This window comes from Sapajus apella, unplaced genomic scaffold (assembly GCF_009761245.1).
Source record: "Sapajus apella isolate SASKATOON/1434 unplaced genomic scaffold, GSC_monkey_1.0 scaffold51, whole genome shotgun sequence".
In the NCBI taxonomy this organism is placed as follows: domain Eukaryota; kingdom Metazoa; phylum Chordata; class Mammalia; order Primates; family Cebidae; genus Sapajus; species Sapajus apella.
In genome coordinates, this window is record NW_022436991.1 from 6,081,793 (window position 1) to 6,099,338 (window position 17,546).

Sequence of the window (17,546 nt, forward strand, 5' to 3'; positions counted from 1 at the left end):
AGGGAGGCTGAGGTAGGAATAGCTTGAACCAGGGAGGTGGAGGCTGCTGTGAGCCAAGATCGTGCCAGTGCACTCCAGTCTGGGCAACAAAAGTGCAAAATTCTGTCTCAAAAAAAAAAAAAGAAAAAGAAAAAAAAACACATCATTCTGATCTCTATCCTGATTGATACTAGCAGATTATCTTCCGAACTACAGTAGAAAAAATGACAGACTTTAGCTATTGGCAATGATAGGTCATTTTTTAGGGGAGAGGATTAAAGAGGGCAACCTCCACAGGTCAGATATCCCTTTGTTCTAAGAAGCCACCACTCTTATGTCTTCAGATGGAAAAAACAACAACAGAGGCATCCAGTGGCTCCCAAAACCTTCTCAACTTTCTGCTTGAGGGACCCACAGATTTCAAGTAATACAACTGACCTAAGACAACTCATTTGCTTAAATTTTTTTTTTTTTTTTTTTTTTTTTTTTTTGAGAATAAGTCTTGCTCTGCCCAGGCTAGAGTGCAACGGTGCTGCTCACTACAACCTCCGCCGCCAGGATTCAAGTGATTCTCCTGCCTCAGCCTCCCGAGTAGCTGGGATTACAGGCATGCGCCACCACACCCGGCTATTTTTTGTTGTTGTTGTTGTTGTTGAGACGGGGTTTCACCATGTCGGTTGGCCAGGCTAGTCTCAAACTCCTGACTTCAGGTGATCCACCTGCATTGGCCTCCCAAAGTGCTGGGATTACAGGCATGAGCCACCGGGCTAAACCTGCTTAACCATTCTTAAATGTTGATTTAGGTCAGTGGCGGGGACGTGGTGGCTCATGCCTGTAGTCTCAGCACTCTGGGAAGCTGAGGCGGGCAGATTGTTGAGCTAAGGAGTTAAAGACCATCCTGGGCAATGTGATGAAACCCCATCTCTACAAAAAAAAAAAAAAAAAAAGAGCCAGGCAGGTGGCAAGCACCTGTAGCCCCACCTACTTGGGGGTGCTAAGGTAGGAGACTTCAGCCTGGCAGGTCTAGACTGCAGTAAGCCAAGTATCTGTGCCACTGCACTCCAGCCTGGGTGAAATAGCAAGACCCTGTATCAAAAAAAAAAAAAAAAAAAAAAAGACTGAGAACGCAGTGAATGAAAAGGAAGACTATAGCCAGTACCATATAAATGCTTACTGTTAGAGGTATACTTCTATGGAACATGGGTTTGCTCTGTTGCCATATGACATTCATGTATTCAGCCACCTGGAACACTTCCTGTCAGTATGTGTGAAGTACCATGTGTGTTCAAAATTGACTCAACGGTCATTTTCCACAGCAAGTGGTAAACTAACACTAAAAAAAAACCAACCAGAGTTGCTTTTTCCAAAGCCTAAGTCAGCCGGTGCGGTGGTTTACACCTGTAATCCCAGAACTCTGGGAGGCCAACCTGAGATCAGGAGTTTTGAGACCAGACTGGCCAACTAAGACACCAACCCCATCTCTACTTAAGAATACAAAAAACTAGCCAGGCACCTGTAATCCCAGCTACTTGGAAGGCTGAGGCAGGAGAATCTCTCGAAACTGGGAGGCAGAGGCTACAGTGAGTTGAGATTGGGCAACTGACTCCAGCCTGGGTGACAGAGAGCAAAACTCCATCTCAGGGAGGAAAAAAAAAAAAAAAAAAGCCTAAATCAAGGAAAACACAACCAAAACACCAAGGAAGAAATGGTATATTAAAGGCAAAAATAAATAAATAAATAAATAAGTGTTTAATCAAACTTGTTTAGATGAGCCATAATAAACATGCTTCATTTGAAGATGTTCTAAACCTTCATTTAAGCAAGGAAGATCAAGATCCATTCTGTCAGTTACCTAGAGTCTGTCATCTTTCTGAAGAGGGGACAGAATAACAACCTCAAATTTGACTAATGAAAATTTATGACTTGGCAAACACCTGAGTATTTTTATTGACTAACAAATCAACTATGACAATCTTAGAAACAAATCAAGTTATGCTACAGGGTAGGTCCACACTTCCCTGTTCCCTCTACAACAGGAGAAAACCAAATCTTTCCAACAACCTGTTACTCCCAGTAACAAAATGTATCTCACAGTATCTCAACCAAGGCGTTACATTCTGAAACTTTGTTATAAAGCACGGCTTCAAAGAAAGCTTGTAAGCTTTCTTGTAAGCTCCTCCCTTCCCCCATTGCCCCTCCCCAGAGCCAAGAAATAAAGCACTTGAAAGAAACAACATGGATAATATTTATTAATAGCTCATGTACATATTCCATAACTACATAAGCCATTTGGCTTCATGCCTGTCAGCAATGAAGTCAGGTGACCCCAGCACGTGGTTGCAACTCTTCTCTATTTACTTAGAACTACAAACTACAATTTATACTTTTCCAAAAGCTCTAGGACTATTTGTGAAGGGCACTTTATTCCTCTAAAAAGTTACTGAATTCTCTTATATACTATACTGATCACAATACTGAAAAAAAATAGAAAACCCATTGTCAAATTCAAGTTCATTTACCACCTACTTTCTTAGATGCCAAAAAATAAAATCAAATTTCACACATTTCAAGAAAAAGGCAAAACTAAGAATATCAATTATAGAAAAAATACTTTTAAAAATCAACTAAGTTTATTTAAAGCACTCATAAACAAGTGGTACAAGGCAAGTCAAGGCTATATTTATCAAACTTTTTTTTTTTTTTTTTTTTTTTAAGAATTAAAAATCTCAATTTTAGACTCAGGCACTAATTATTAAAGTCTTCTACTGTAGTTATATACATCGGTTCTCAACAGATATAGTATTTGGGAAGGCATATTAAATAGACTAAGGGGTGTACCACCCATTAGCCAAAGATAATTTTATGCATTTTTCTAACAAGTCTTCAAATATTACATTCTAACATCTTACCAAATTATTTCCAAATACTGCTGGAATTACATATAACTATCAGGAAACAAAAGGGCTTCCCAACAACCTGTGCATTCTACATTTATTTGGCCAGTTTCTGGACAATTATAATACTGTACAATTGTGCTCCAAAATAAGCGAGTTCCATGAATCAATTATCCCTAAAATATATTTATATACATTTAAGGAGTTCTCCTAAGCATTGGGTTAAATTCCGAACAGACTCTGAATACAAGCATTTATTTAGTAAGAGAGGTTGGAATAAATCAGTGCTAAATGAGGCCCAACTACCCCCAAATGGATCAGAAAGACAGGAAAATTGCATTTATTTAAAAAGTTAATGACCCTAATCTATCCAAATCTAAGCCCCCAAAACGGTCTGAGATCAAATCGTCCATAAAAGAGGAAATTCTCTAGTCTTCTAAGCGGGTGCCGAAAGAGTTCACTCATATGTTCAGGTATGAATTACGGTTCACCAGAGTAACTGGCCTTGCACTTAGGGAAAACTTCCATCTTCCAAGACTAGGGTGGGTCGATCCCATCAACAGTCACACAATGTCATCTCATGCTCCACTAATGAATGTCCTGCCTAAAGTCAGAGCAATGCCTTAGCTGGAGTTCTGTTTTGGTTTTTTCAATATTAACACGTGGGGGTCACAGAAAGGAACACAGGTTAGGAGGTCTCTCACGTGGCGGCTCAAAGAGTGAGGAACCGAGGAAGTGAATGAGTAACAGGGAGGGTCCCGGACTCGCAGGATCTCCCAACTCACGGTCGAGGGAAGCGGTAACTGGAATGCCCCCCACCCCCGCCTCTTTCTCACCTCCTAGTCCCGACCCCAGGCCAGTGCCACCGCCGGGAGCCCCTGTGCTGAAAAGGCAGGCAGGAGAGGCACTTAGGCCTCGCCTCCCCGCGGCCTTCCTTCCCCAGCCGGGGCGGAGGAGACCCAGGAAGCCGCGCCCGGCTCCGGGGGGTGGAGGGCCTAGGCCGCGCCTCCCAGCCCCGCGGCCCTAGGCCTCGGCCCGCCGGAGGCGGAGCCCGGGAGGTCGGGGCTGGGGCCCGAGCCGGTCACCCACCTGGGTTGCCAGTCATTCCAGCTCCGCGGATACTTGGTGCCGCCGCCGCCGCCGCTGCTCAGCCGAGACCCCGGGGCTCTGCGGCTCATTACCTTCCCCGACACGACATGGCCAAGCGCCGCCGCCCAAAGAAGCGCGAGTCACCGCCCGAACCGGCCGCCGCCGACACCCCACTCCGGCCCGGGGCTGAGGAGGAAGCCGAGGAGAAGGAGGAGGAGGCGGAGGGCGGGGGAGGAGGACGGCCGTTCCGGGTTCCGCCTGAGCCAGCAGCGCAGGACGAGGAGGCGGGAGCGGCGCGGTGAGAAAAGAGGCGGATGAAGGGGAGGCGACGTCTCTTCCAGGACCGTGCGCGGCCCACGACGCCGGGGCCCCGGAGGACGAGAACGCCGAGGAGGAGGCGGTGGCGGCTGCTCCTCACGCTCACACGGCCACTGCTTCCCCGCCTCCCGGCTCCGCCCGCCGCGCCGCCGCTGCCGCACGGTATGCTGGGAGCGAGGGGTGGTGCCGGCGCCCGCTGGGCCTGGGGAGATGGGCGGGGCCTGTCGACGGGGGCGGGGTCGAGAGGGGCGGGGCCGATAGCAGACCGCCCCGCCCCCCATGTCCCCAGGCTCCTGGGCGGTGCCGAGGTCTGGGCACCGCGGTGACGAATACTGGGACAGGGGATCTCCACTACCGCGACCACACACTTTTCTCCCAAAAGCTTCTCGGAAAGCACCGGATCCCCGGGGGCCGGGCAGTCAGGTGTAAATGCACGTCCAATCAAAGACTTGCGGTGTCGGGGGCTCGTGCCCTGGCGTGCGCGCGCACATAGGCGTGCCCTTGCATTCACGTGCGCCCGCCTTCCCCCTGTCTAGAGGGGAAAAAGTGAAAATAGTAGGATCGAGAGGTGGATATCCACCTTTCCAGCCTCCACCTGAAAAGTGCCCATCGAGTCCTGGCACCTTCTACTATTTCTTCACAATGAAAAAAATTAAATGGTGGAAGGAAAGGGAGTACTGACGACCACTAAGCCCTGTCCTCTGCAATGTGAAATGTGCTTTAAAGTCCTCTCAACCTGAGGCTTGGCCGCCTTCTGCAGGAGAAAGTAGCTGGGGACCGGGCGAAGTGGCTCATGCCTGTAATCCCAACACTTTGCAAGGCCGAGGTGGGTGGATCACTTGAGGTCAGGAGTTCGAGACCAGCCTGGCCAAAATGGGGAAACCCTGTCTCTAATAAAAATACAAAAATTAGCCGGGCATGGTGGCAGATGAGTGTAATCCCAGCTACTTGGGAGGCGAAAAAAAAGAAGCTGGGTAGAGGAGGCATACCTGACCCTCTACCTCCTGACATGCCCCTGGGAAAATAATTTCCTAAAGCATCTGATGCATAATGTGAATGCATACACATACACTTTTTTTTTTTTTTTTTTTTTTTTTGAGACAGAGTCTTGCTCTGTTGCCCAGGTTGGAGTGCAGTGGCACGATCTCGGCTCACTGCAACCTCTACCTCACGAGTTCAAGCAATTCTCTGCCTCAGCCTCCCAAGTAGCTGAGATTACAGGCACCCGCCACCATGCCCGCTAGTTTTTTTGTATTTTTAGTAAAGATGCGGTTTCACCATGTTGGTCAGTCTAGTCTTGAACTCCCGACCTCAGGTGATCCGCCCGCCTTGGCCTCAAAGTGCTTGGATTATAGGCGTGAACCACTGCGCCCAGCCTTTGTTGTTGCTGTTGTTGTTGTTGTTGTTGTTGTTGTTTTGAAACAGAGTCTCACCCTGTTACCCAGGCTAGAGTGCAATGGTGCGATCTCAGCTCACAGCAACCTCTGTCTCCCAGGTTCAAGCGATTCTCCTGCCTCAGCCTCTTGAGTAGCTGGGAGTACAGGTATGCCATGTGCCTCCATGCCCGGCTAATTTTGCATTTTTACCAGAGACGGGGTTTCACCATGATAGGCTGGTCTTGAATTCCTGACCTCAGGTGATCCGCCCGCCTTGGCCTCCGGAAATGCTGGGATTACAGGTGTCAGCCACCGCACCCGGACGGCATACACATTTTTTAAAAGGTGAGCTCAGATGCTCCTCAAACAAATGTCTAAACCCTATTTGCATAAGGAGTCTTAAACTTTTTTTTTTTTTTTTTTTTTTAAGAGACAGGGTCTCACTCTGTTGCCCAGGCAGGGGTGCAGTGGCTATTCACAGGCGGGATCCCACTACTGATCAGCCCGGGAGTTTTGACTCGCTCCGTTTCCAACCTGGGCCGGTTCACCCCTCCTTAGGCAACCTGGTGGTCCCCCGCTCCCGGGAGGTCACCATATTGATGCCGAACTTAGTGCGGACACCCGATCGGCATAGCGCACTACAGCCCAGAACTCCTGGACTCAAGCGATCCTCCCACCTCAGCCTCCCGAGTAGGTGGGACTACAGACACGTGCCACCGCGCCCGGCTTAACCTATCTTTTTATGTTGCAAAGAAAGCATTTTTATACTTCACTTGTGCAATTAAAAATTGTTACCAAAAGTAGTTGAAGATTATGAGGAGTTGATACTTCCACACACATGCATACTCCCTCCACCTTGGGTTCCTTGCTTATGGCCATCAGTCCCTCACTAAAAGAGAATTCTGCCAGTTCTAAATGATGGGGACTACAAAAAATACAAAAATTAGCTGGCATGGTAGTGCATGCCTGTAGTCCCAGGAACTCAGAAGGGTGAAGCAGGAGGATGACTTGAGTCCAGCAGGTCGAGGCTGCAGTGACCTGTGATCCTGCCGCTGCACTCCAGCCTGAGTGGCAGAGAGAAGGAAGGGAAGGAGGAAGGAAAGGAGGGAGAAAAGAAGAAGAAAGAGAAGGTGGATCAGCCGTGCGCGGTGGCTCACGCCTGTAATCCCAACACTTTGGGAGGCCGAGGCCTGCGGATCATGAGGTCAAGAGATCAAGACCATCCTGGTCAACATAGTGAAACCCCATCTTTACTAAAAAATACAAAAATTTGCTGGGTGTGGTGGTGTGTGCCTGTAGTCCCAGCTACTCAGGAAGCTGAGGCAGGAGAATTGCTTGAACCCGGGAGACGGAGGTTGCAGTGAGCCAAGATCATGCCACTGCACTCCAGCCTGGTGCCTGGTGACAGAGCAAGACTCTGTCTCAAAAAAAAAAAAGAGAGAGAGACACAGAAAAGGCGGGTCACACCTGAATCCCAGCATTTTGGGAGGCTGAGGTGGGTGGATCCCTTAAGGTCAGGAGACCAGCCTGGCCGACATGGTAAAACCCGGTCTCTACAAAAAAAATACAAAATTAGGCCTGGCACGGTGGCTCACGCCTGTAATCCTAGCACTTTGGGAGGCCAAGGTGGGTGGATCACCTGAGGTCAGGAGTTCAAGACCAGCCTGGCCATCATGGTGAAACCCCATCTTTATTTAAAAAAAATAAAAATACAAAATCAGCCGGGCATGGTAGTGGCACACCTGTAGTCCCAGCTATTCAGGGAAGCTGAGACATGAGAATTGCTTGAACCTAGGGCGCAAAGGTTGCAGTGAGCCGAAATCATGCCACTGAATTCCAGCCTGGATGACAGAGCAAGACTGTGTTTAAAAAGAAAAGAAAAGAAAATCATCCGAGTGTGGTGGTTCATTCCTGTAATCCCAGTGATGGGAGGCCAACACTGGAAGATCCTTGAGCTCCGGAGTTGTAGACTAGCCTGAGCAACATAGTGAGACCCCATCTCTACAAAAAATCTAAAAATTTTTTTTAAATACACGAGTAAGAAATTGCCTGAGTGCTGGGTGCAGTGGCTCACACCTGTAATCCCAGCACTTTGGGAGGCTAAGGTGGGCAGATCACTTGAAGTCAGGAGCTCAAGACCAGCCTGACCAATGTGGAGAAACCCTGTCTCTACTAAAACTACAAAATATGCCAGACGTAGTGGCACATAAGTGTAATCCCAGCTACCTGGTCTGAAGGCTGATGAAGAATCGCTTGAACCTGGGAGGCGGTGGTTGTGGTGAGTGGAGATTGGGCCATTGCACTCCAGCATGGGCAACAAGAGTGAAACTCCCTCGCAAGAAAAAAAAAAAAAAGAAAAGAAATTGCTTGAGCAACTGGGCACACTCTCTTGCACTACCTTTCTTTCTTTTTCTTTATTGGTCAAAATATTATCCAACTAAGCATATGGACGTGGAGATTGTGTCTGTGATCCCAATTATTTGGGTGGCTAAGGTGGGAGAATCGCTTGAGCCCAGGAGTTTCAGGCTGAGGTGGGCCATAATGGTGCCTCTGCACTCCAGCCTGGGCAATAGGATGAGACTGTTTCTTTTCTTTTCTTTTCTTTTCTTTTTTTTAAAGATGGGGTTTTACCATGATGGCCAGGCTGGTCTTGAACTCCTGACCTCAGGTGATGCACCCACCTCGGCCTCCCAAAGTGCTAGGATTACAGGCGTGAGCCACAGAGCCCGGCCGAGATTGTTTCTTTTTTTTTTTTTTTTTTTTTTTTTTTGAGAGGGAGTTTCACTCATGTTACCCAGGCTGGAGTGCAATGGCGCGATCTTGGCTCACTGCAACCTCCGCCTCCTGGGTTCAGGCAATTCTCCTGCCTCAGCCTCCTGAGTAGCTGAGATTACAGGCACGCACCACCATGCCCAGCTAATTTTTTTTTTTTTTTTTTTGTATTTTTAGTAGAGACAGTGTTTCACCATGTTGACCAGGATGGTCTCGATCTCTTGACCTTGTGATTCACCCGCCTCGGCCTCCCAAAGTGCTGGGATTACAGGCTTGAGCCACTGCGCCCGGCCCGAGATTGTTTCTTAAGGGGAATGGAAAAAAATCTCTCTGACTGTGGCAGATTTCCTCAGGATAGATTCCCAGAAGTGGAATTATTAGGGAAAAGGCTATTAATGATTTTAAGTCTTTGGATACAGACTGTTAAGTTCCTTTCCAAGAAGTTTCTGACAATGATACTCTGATACCATCTGTGTCCTCACACCACCCTTTGTCAACACTGTTTTTGAGGGTTAATTATTTCTATGGTAGGAGTTAAAAAAAAAAAAAAAAAAAAAAAAAAACTAAGAAATTGCTTGAGGTGGGGAGCGGTGGCTCACACCTGTAATCCCAACACTTTGGGAGGCTGGCGTGAGAGAATCAGTTGAGCCTAGGAAGAGGAGGTTGCAGTGAGCCTAGATGATGCTACTGCACTCCAGCCTGGGCTACAGAGTGAGACTCTATCTCAATAAAATAAAATTAAAATTAAATAAATCAAACATGAGCAACTGTCATAACTTCCAAACTTTTTTTCTTCTTCCTTCTGGTGGTTCTGCCTCTCTGGCTCCATTAGGATTTTCCCACTCCATTTCAGTCATGGGAACCAAGTTTCTGTTCCTGAAACACACCAAACCTTTCTGGTCTCTGAATTTTTGCACATGCTCTTCCCTCTACCTGGAATGCCTTTCCTGCATGCGTTCCCTCAGGGTTGGGACTAGCAAAATGACAGGTGACGGAGGGTGCAAAATTTAAGGAGGCACCTACCCCCAGGGTCATGCAAAAGCCAACTTTGCATTTGCACAAACCTGCACGTGAGTGCCTCCTTAAATTTGAAGCTCTACTGCAATCCCAGCTATTCAGGAGGCTGAGGCAGGAGAATTACTTGAACCTGGGAGGCAGAGGTTGCAGTGGGCCAAGACCAAGCCATTGTACTCTAGCCTGGACAACAGAGTGAAAATCTGTCAAAAAAAAAAAAAAGGTGTGTGGGTGTGTGTGTGTATGTGTGTGTGAAGCTCTAGGCACCACATTTGCCTTACCCTGGCCCCTGCCCTGATTTTCCTGGCCTGTCTCTTCTCTTCAGACAAGTTTGCCTTGACCTCCCTGCCCAAAAAAGCTGGCTAGTGCCCTTTCCAGGTACTCTCTGTCACACACCCTATTTCTTTCCTTGGTAGTACCCAGCACCAACTCCAAGTATTGGCCTTCTTTGCACATTTAGTATCTGTCCAACCCTTAGGATATGAACTTTGCAAAAGCAGAGATCCCATCTACCTCAGCCCTACCTCCTCTATCCCCAGCACACAGCACAGCACCTGACCATAGGAAGCACTCAAGAAATGGCAGGAATGAAAGGGAAATTATCGCCGGGCGCGGTGGCTCAAGCCTGTAATCCCAGCACTTTGGGAGGCGGAGGCGGGTGGATCACGAGGTCAAGAGATCGAGACCATCCTGGTCAACATGGTGAAACCCCGTCTCTACTAAAAATACAAAAAATCAGCTGGGCATGGTGGTGTGTGCCTGTAATCCCAAGCTCATAGGTGGCGTAGATGGGAACCCCGCTTTTGCAAAGTTCATATCCTATGGGGTGAGCTGAGATTGTGCCATTGCACTACAGCCTGGGCAACAAGAGCGATACTCCATCTCTTCTTCTTCTTCTTTTTTTTTTTTTTAAAGAGGGGGTTGCACCATGATGGCCAGGCTGATCTTGAACTCCTGACCTCAGGTGATCCATCCACCTTGTCCTCCCAAAGTACTAGGATTACAGGCATGAGCCACCACACCCAACTGATACTCCATCTCAAAAAAAAAAAAATTTTTTTTTTTTGAGATGGAGTATCAGTTGGGTGTGGTGGCTCATGCCTGTAATCCTAGTACTTTGGGAGGACAAGGTGGATGGATCACCTGAGGTCAGGAGTTCAAGATCAGCCTGGCCATCATGGTGAAACCCCGTCTTAAAAAAAAAAAAAGAAGAAGAAGAAGAGATGGAGTATCGCTCTTGTTGCCCAGGCTGGAGTGCAATGGCACAATCTCAGCTCTCCACAACCTCCAGCTCCCAGGTTAAGCGATTCTCTTGCCTCAGCCTCCCAAGCAGCTGGGATTACAGGCATGTGCCCACCATGCCTGGCTTATTTTGTATTTTTGATAGAGACAGGGTTTCTCCATGTTGGTCAGGCTGGTCTCAAATTTTCCCTCAGGTGGTCTCTCAGCCTCAGGCTCCCAAAGTGCTGGAATTACAAGTGTGAGCCACAACGCCCCACCAAGACTTTTTAATGAAATTGGAAAAGTTTTAGGCTAACATGCTAAACAAACCAAAAAAAGCATGAGATTAAAAAATGGGGAGGCCGAGGCAGAATTGCTTGAACCCAGAAGCTGGAGTTTACAGTAAGCTGAGATCATGCCATTGCACTCCAGCCTGAGCAACAAGAGGAAAACTCCCTCTAAACAACAAACAAACACTTGCTATGATCTCAACTTAATTTTTAAAAAATGAAAAATATTGGGGTCTGGGCACAGTGGTGTATGCCTGCAATCCCAACCTTTTGGGAGGCCAAGGCAGGTGGATCACCTGAGGTCAGGAGTTCAAGACCAGCCTGGCCAACATGGTGAAACCGTCTCTACTAAAAATGCAAAAATAAGCTAGGCATGGAGTCACATGCCGGTAATCCCAGCTATTCAGGAGGCTGAGGCAGGAAGATCACGTGAACCAGGGAGGCAGAGGTTGCAGTGAGCTGGGGCCAGTGCACTCCAGCTTGGGGAACAGAGTGACACCCCAACTCAAGAAAAACAAGAAACACACAAAAAGTAGAGGAAGGAGTTCAGAGAGAAAAAGAAAATAATATATTACATTTAACTGCAGTTTAAGACCTGCGATAAATGGAATCATGGGTGATATTTTTTTTCCCCTGCTTCTTGCTAGTTTCCTAATGTAGAAGTGGTATTAGTAAAACAAAAGTTTAAAAAGCTAAAAGTAAGCATTCAATAAATAGGTGTTGAATGAATGAATAGAGAATGAATAGTCAGGGTGTGGCAGTGACTCAGACAGACCAGTTGAGTAAACTTAGGCCAAGACATCAAGTCTTAGCTCTAATAATAGTGACCAACTCAGACCAGGTGCTCATGCCTGTAATCCCAGGACTTTGGGAGTCCGAGACAGGTGGATCACAAGGTCAGGCGGTCGAGACAATCCTGCCTAACACGGTGAAACCCCATCTGTACTAGAAATATAAAACATTAGCTGGGGGTGGTGGCATGCTCTTTCTGTCTCAAAAACAAAAAAAAAAGTGACCAACTCTACCTAATGTTCATTGAGCGTGTGTGTGTGTGTGTGTGTGTGTGTGTGTGTGTGTGTGTGTGTGTAGTGGAGACAGGGTTTCACCATGTTGGCCAGGCTGGTCTTGAACTCCTGACCTCAGGTCATCTGCCCACCTCAGGCTCCCAAAGTGCTGGGATTACAGGCATGAGGCACCACACTCACCCTTTACTGAGCATTTACTAACGGAAAAGCACTCAGTCAAATGGTCAATATGAGTTACCTGGAATTCTCCAAAACCATGAGGTAGGTATCAATGTGGCATTTTACACTTTGGGGCTGTGATACAAGAGAAGCTAGCTCCCTGCCCAAGGTCACCCAGCTGGTAGTAGGCAGGGCCAGGAAGGGAATGTCACAGGCAGAGACATTTGGCCCCAACTACACATTCGTCAAAGGCGTCAGATTTAGACCTTTGACGTGATGGCTTAGTGAGGTTATACCCAGAATCTCAGAGACACACACACAGGAAGGAAGTCTCAAGTTAAAAAATTGTGTCTCATTACCAGCCCACATACCTGTAAAGGCTGTGCATTTATACTTCCTAATAAATTATATATTATTACCTGGTGAATAGTTAATTATATTGCTTCATAGTTTGTTTTCCCTTGTGTTAAAAGTGTTCAAAACATAAAAAAGGAAATAAACTACATTAGAAATCTTGCTGTTTGCTATTTCTTAAATTTTTGATACACTCAGAGCCTCAAAAACTGTCAGTAACCTGATCTTACTTCTAAAAGTCTTTCCAGTAAGGATTCGAACATAAACCAACCCCAGGGTCCTTAATCACCAGGATTTTCCTAGAAATTTTCCAAATTTCCTAGTGAGACACTGTACTGACATTTATTCCCTAAGTAAACAAAAGAGAATTCTCTCCCTTTTCTTTTCTTTTGACCCTATATCTGGCCCAGGTTTAACCCCTATCAGGCACCCAGAAGTGAGGAACTTTATTCTCAATCAGGAGACTCAAGTTACATGGGTGATTTTTAAAATGCAATCTTAAAAGCAAATCCACATCATAGAGACATTAAAGCAGATTTTTCAAAAAGAAAAACAGCAGCCTTCCTGTTCCTGCTCCCAGCTAGGAAATCTTTGTCACAGGTCAGGCTCCCTCAGTAAGGGCTATTTTTATAGCGAGTTTTCAAGTTGGTGCAGGAGGAATTTGGCTGGGAAACCTCATGACACATTTGAAATCTCCACTCGGGCAGGCTCAGCTTGAGGCAGGGGCCAAAATTCTATGAATCAGGGCATAAGACATGCTGCCTAGTGGCTTGTGAGTTCTTTCAATAATAAAATAGGAAGCCCGTGATGCTCATCTTAAGCTATTTGTAACTTATACATTGAAGAAAACAAGAAAGTGAAATTCACCCATGTTTGGCTGTGAGCCACCGAAGGACTGGCATGGTGATTTTAATGAAACTAACTCCTTTGCTCTCCCTGATTAATTCATTATTAGGGATATATGTAAATAAAATGCAAAATTATGTAAATAAAATCTCCAGCAGCAAGTTACTGCCCTCTGTTGTTTATACAGCTGTCATTTAACATTTTAAAAAAGATATCCTGTGTATGTCTCTTTTCTGTCCCTAGTAAAGTCTTTCTGAAGAATTGTAAAAAAAAAATTTTTATCTAATTTATTTATTTATTTTGAAACCACCTTATGAGACTGGCTAATTTTTATATTTTTGGTAGAGACAGGATTTTGCCATGTTGCCCAGGCTGATCTCAAACTCCTGGGCTCAAGTGATGCACCTGCCTCAGCCTCCCAAAGTCAGGCGTGAGCTGCCATGCCTGGACTTGGAGGCAAAATCTTCGGTTTGAATGTTAATTACAAGCATTTTCTGGCCTGAGGTATTTCATCGTCTTCTTCTTCTTCTTTTTTTTGAGACAGAATTTTGCTCCTGTGGCCCAGGCTGGCATGCAATGGCGTGATCTCGACTCACTACAAACTCCGTCTCCCAGGTTCAAGCGATTCTCCTGCATCAGTCTCCCGAGTAGCTAGGATTACAGGCATGTGCCACAACTCCTGAGTAATTTTAGTGGAGACGGGGTTTCTCCATGTTGGTCAGGCTGGTCTGAAACTCCTGACCTCAGGTGATCTGCCGGCCTCGGCCTCCCAAAGTTCTGGGATTACAGGTGTGAGCCACTGCGCCTGGCCTCATCTTCCTTTATATCTCTGGTTTTTAGTAGGAGCCCCTAGAATTGTAGCCTTCTGTTTCTTCCTCAAGTTATTTTTTTTAAGAATGTTATATTTTATTTAATGTGTATAAATATATGGGGTATAAGTGCAACTCTGTTACATGCATAGATTGCCTAGCAATTAAGTTAGGGCTTTTAGGGTCTCCACTACCTAAATAACATACATTGTATCCATTAAGTAATTTATCATCATACATTGTTCCCATTAAGGAATTTCCCATCATCCACATCCTCCTATTCTCTCACTGTTCTGAGGAGTCTCCATTGTCTATCCTTCCACCCTTGATGTCCAGGGTCAGGCATGGTGGCTCACGCCTGTAATTTTACCACTTTGGGAGGCTGAGGTGGGTGGATCACCTAAGGTCAGGAGTTCAAGACTAATCTAGCCAACATGGCGAAACCCATTCTCTACTGAAAAATAAAAATTAGTGGGGCATGGTGGCGGGCATCTATAATCCCAGCTACTCAGGAGGCTGAGGCAGGAGATTTGCCTGAACCCAGGAGGCAGAGGTTGCAGTGAGCCAAGATCATGCCATTGCACTCCAGCCTGGATGACAAAAGCAAAACTTTGTCTCAAAGAGAAACAAGGCAGGGGCCTTGCTATGTTGCCCAAGCTAGTCTCAAGTGACTTTCCCATCTTGACCTCCCAAAGTGTGGAGATTATAAACTTGAGCCTATGCAGCTGGTCCCATTTGATAGGTGCAGGTGAATAACAAAAAAAAAAAAAAAAAAAAAAGAAAAAAAAGTAAAATTTGAAATCCTGATTGACTTTTTTTTTTTTCTTTTGAGAGGTGGCCTTACTCTATCGCCAGGCCAGAGTGCAGTGGCATGATCTCACCTCACTGCAACCTCCACCACCCAGGTTTGAGCAATTCTCCTTGCTTCAGCCTCCCAAGTAGCTGGGACTACAGGCACATGCCACCACGCCTGGCTAATTTTTTGTATTTTTAGTAGAGACAGGGTTTCACCATGTTAGCCAGGCTGGTCTCGATCTCTTGACCTCATGATCTGCCATCTCCACATCCCAAAGTGCTGGGATTACAGGTATGAGCCACCATGCCTAGGAAGTTTAACTTTTTTTTTTTTTTTTTTTTTTTTTTGAGACAGGGTCGTGCTTTGTCACTCAGGCTAGAGTACAGTGGTGAGATCTCGGCCCACTACAACCTCCACCTCCTGGGTTCAAACAGTTCTCCTGCTTCAGCCTCCCAAGTAGCTGGGATTACAGGTGCCCACCAGCCTGGCTAATTTTTGCATTTTTAGTAGAGACAGGGTTTCACCATCTTGGCCAGGCTGGTCTCAAAATCCTGTCCTCGTGATCCACCCACCTCAGACTCCCAAAGTGCTGGGATTACAGGCGTGAGCCACCACACCCTGCTGAAGTTTAACTGTTTATTTATAAATAAATCTCTTTATAAATAAAGAGTTAAGGAAAAAGAGTTAAAGAGACTACAAAATAAAGGAAGAATAAATATTTCACTTCAGAGCTTCTTGTTGAAATACCATCATTTAGCTTCTTTCAGGCACTGCAAATGATTTAAATCTTTTCATTGAAGAAATCATTTGCAGTGCCCCAAAACGGAGGCAAATGGAGGCTTAGTCCATAAAGCGTTTTGTGCTATAATAATTTGAAGGTCACAATGCTTGGCATGGCATTTGCACCATTCCCCAGGCATACCACCTCTCAGGGGACCCTCCCCGCTGAGCCCTGGAAGAGGCTTCTCAGATAAACCAGGACTTGAGGTAGCTTTATATGAAGGGGAGCAGATGGCCGAGTATTACATCACCTTGGGTAAGGGAAACAGGGATATGAAAATAATGGGATTATAGAAAAATAATAGTCTAATGTCCAAATTATCAACAAGCATTGGGGAAGTGGGAGCATTGTTCGCTCCCAGCAAACACCAGGAATGGAAGGGGACTAATAAAAGCCTGGCTCCATGCTACCATTTAAAAGCAGATACCATCTTTTTCACCATTTTTGTCAACGTACTAAGAATTTTACTAAGAATTTTAATTATATTTATTTCTTTGTCTTTTTCTGAAGACATTTGATCCATTTTTTCTTTTTCTTTCTTTTTTTTTTGAAGACTTTCTCTCTTTCTTTTTTTTTTTTTTTTTTTTTTTTTTTGACTTAGTCTCGCTCTCTCACTCAGGCTGGAGAGCAATGGCCCAATCTCAGCTCACTGCAACCTCCACCTCCCAGGTTCAAGCAATTCTCTTCTCTCAGCTTCCTGAGTAGCTGGGATTACAGGCAACTGCTGCCATGCCCAGCTAAAAATGTAGTCTTAGTAGAGTCAGTTTACTATGTTGGTCAGGCTAGTCTCGAACTCCTGACCTCAGGTGATCCACCCACCTCAGCCTCCCAGAATGCTGGGATTAAAAGCATGAGCCACTAATGAGCCACTATGCCCAGCCTCCCTTCCTTTTTTTCTTTTTTTTTTTTTTTTTTTTTTTTTTTTTTTTTTTTTTTTGAGACAGGGTCTTGCTCTATTACCCAGATTGAGGTGCAGTGGTGCAATTACAGCTCACTGCCACCCAACCTTCTGGTCACAAGCGTTCCTCTCACCTCAGCCTTCTGAGTAGCTGGGACTGCAGATATGTGCCATCACATTGGGCTAGTTGTGTTTTTTGTTTTTTGTGTGTTTTGTTTTTTGTTTTTTGTTTTTTTTTTTGAAACAGAGTTTCACGCTTGTTGCCCAGGCTGTAGTGCAGTAGGGCGATCATGGCTCATTGCAACCTCCGCCTTCCAGCTTCAGGCAATTCTCCTGCCTCAGCCTCCCAAGTAGCAGGGATTACAGGCATGGGCCATCACACCCCGCTACGTTTGTGTTTTAGTAGAGACGGAATTTTTCCATGTTGGCCAGGCTGGTCTCAAACTCCTGACCTCAGGTGATCTGCCACCTTGGCCTCCCAAAGTACTGGGATTACAGGCTTGAGCCACTGCGCCCGGCCTTTTTTTTTTTTTTTTTTTTTTAATGGAGTTTCGCTCTTGTTACCCAGGCTGGAGCGCAATGGCGCGATCTCGGGCTCACTGCAACCTCCGCCTCCTGGGTTCAGGCAATTCTCCTGCCTCAGCCTCCTGAGTAGCTGAGATTACAGGCATGCGCCACCATGCCCAGCTAATGTTTTGTATTTTTAGTAGAGACGGGGTTTCACCATGTTGACCAGGATGGTCTCTATTTCTTGACCTCGTGATCCACCCGCCTCGGCCTCCCAAAGTGCTGGGATTACAGGCTTGAGCCACCGCGCTCGGCCTAAAGTTAATTTTTATTAAAGATGTTATAAACTGTGAAATTATAGGTAGATTCTAGCCAAGTGTGGTGGTTCACACCTGTAATCCCAGCACTTTGGGAGGCC

The 17,546-nt window shown here is 46.1% G+C and overlaps 1 protein-coding gene and 1 long non-coding RNA gene across 5 annotated transcripts in view; both read right to left on the bottom strand.

Annotated features, from left to right (window-relative positions):
• Window positions 1-4,471, bottom strand: part of SMG1 (SMG1 nonsense mediated mRNA decay associated PI3K related kinase) — a 116,163-nt gene extending 111,692 nt beyond the window's left edge. For 3 of the 4 annotated variants that reach the window (XM_032242809.1, XM_032242806.1, XM_032242805.1), the window contains exon 1: window positions 3,963-4,471. In XM_032242809.1, the coding sequence (XP_032098700.1) occupies window positions 3,963-4,051 (89 nt within the window). In that variant the 5' untranslated portion in view covers window positions 4,052-4,471. The remainder of the gene's footprint in view (window positions 1-3,962) is intronic. The other variant, XM_032242807.1, reaches the window with a different exon arrangement.
• A 1,711-nt stretch (window positions 4,472-6,182) lies between these two features.
• The window catches only part of LOC116526491, a 14,519-nt gene continuing 3,155 nt past the window's right edge, over window positions 6,183-17,546 (bottom strand). Inside the window, exons 2-3 of the long non-coding RNA XR_004258181.1 lie at window positions 13,743-13,746; window positions 6,183-6,294 (exon numbers count right to left, since the gene is read on the bottom strand). This is a non-coding gene — a long non-coding RNA (uncharacterized LOC116526491). The remainder of the gene's footprint in view (window positions 6,295-13,742; window positions 13,747-17,546) is intronic.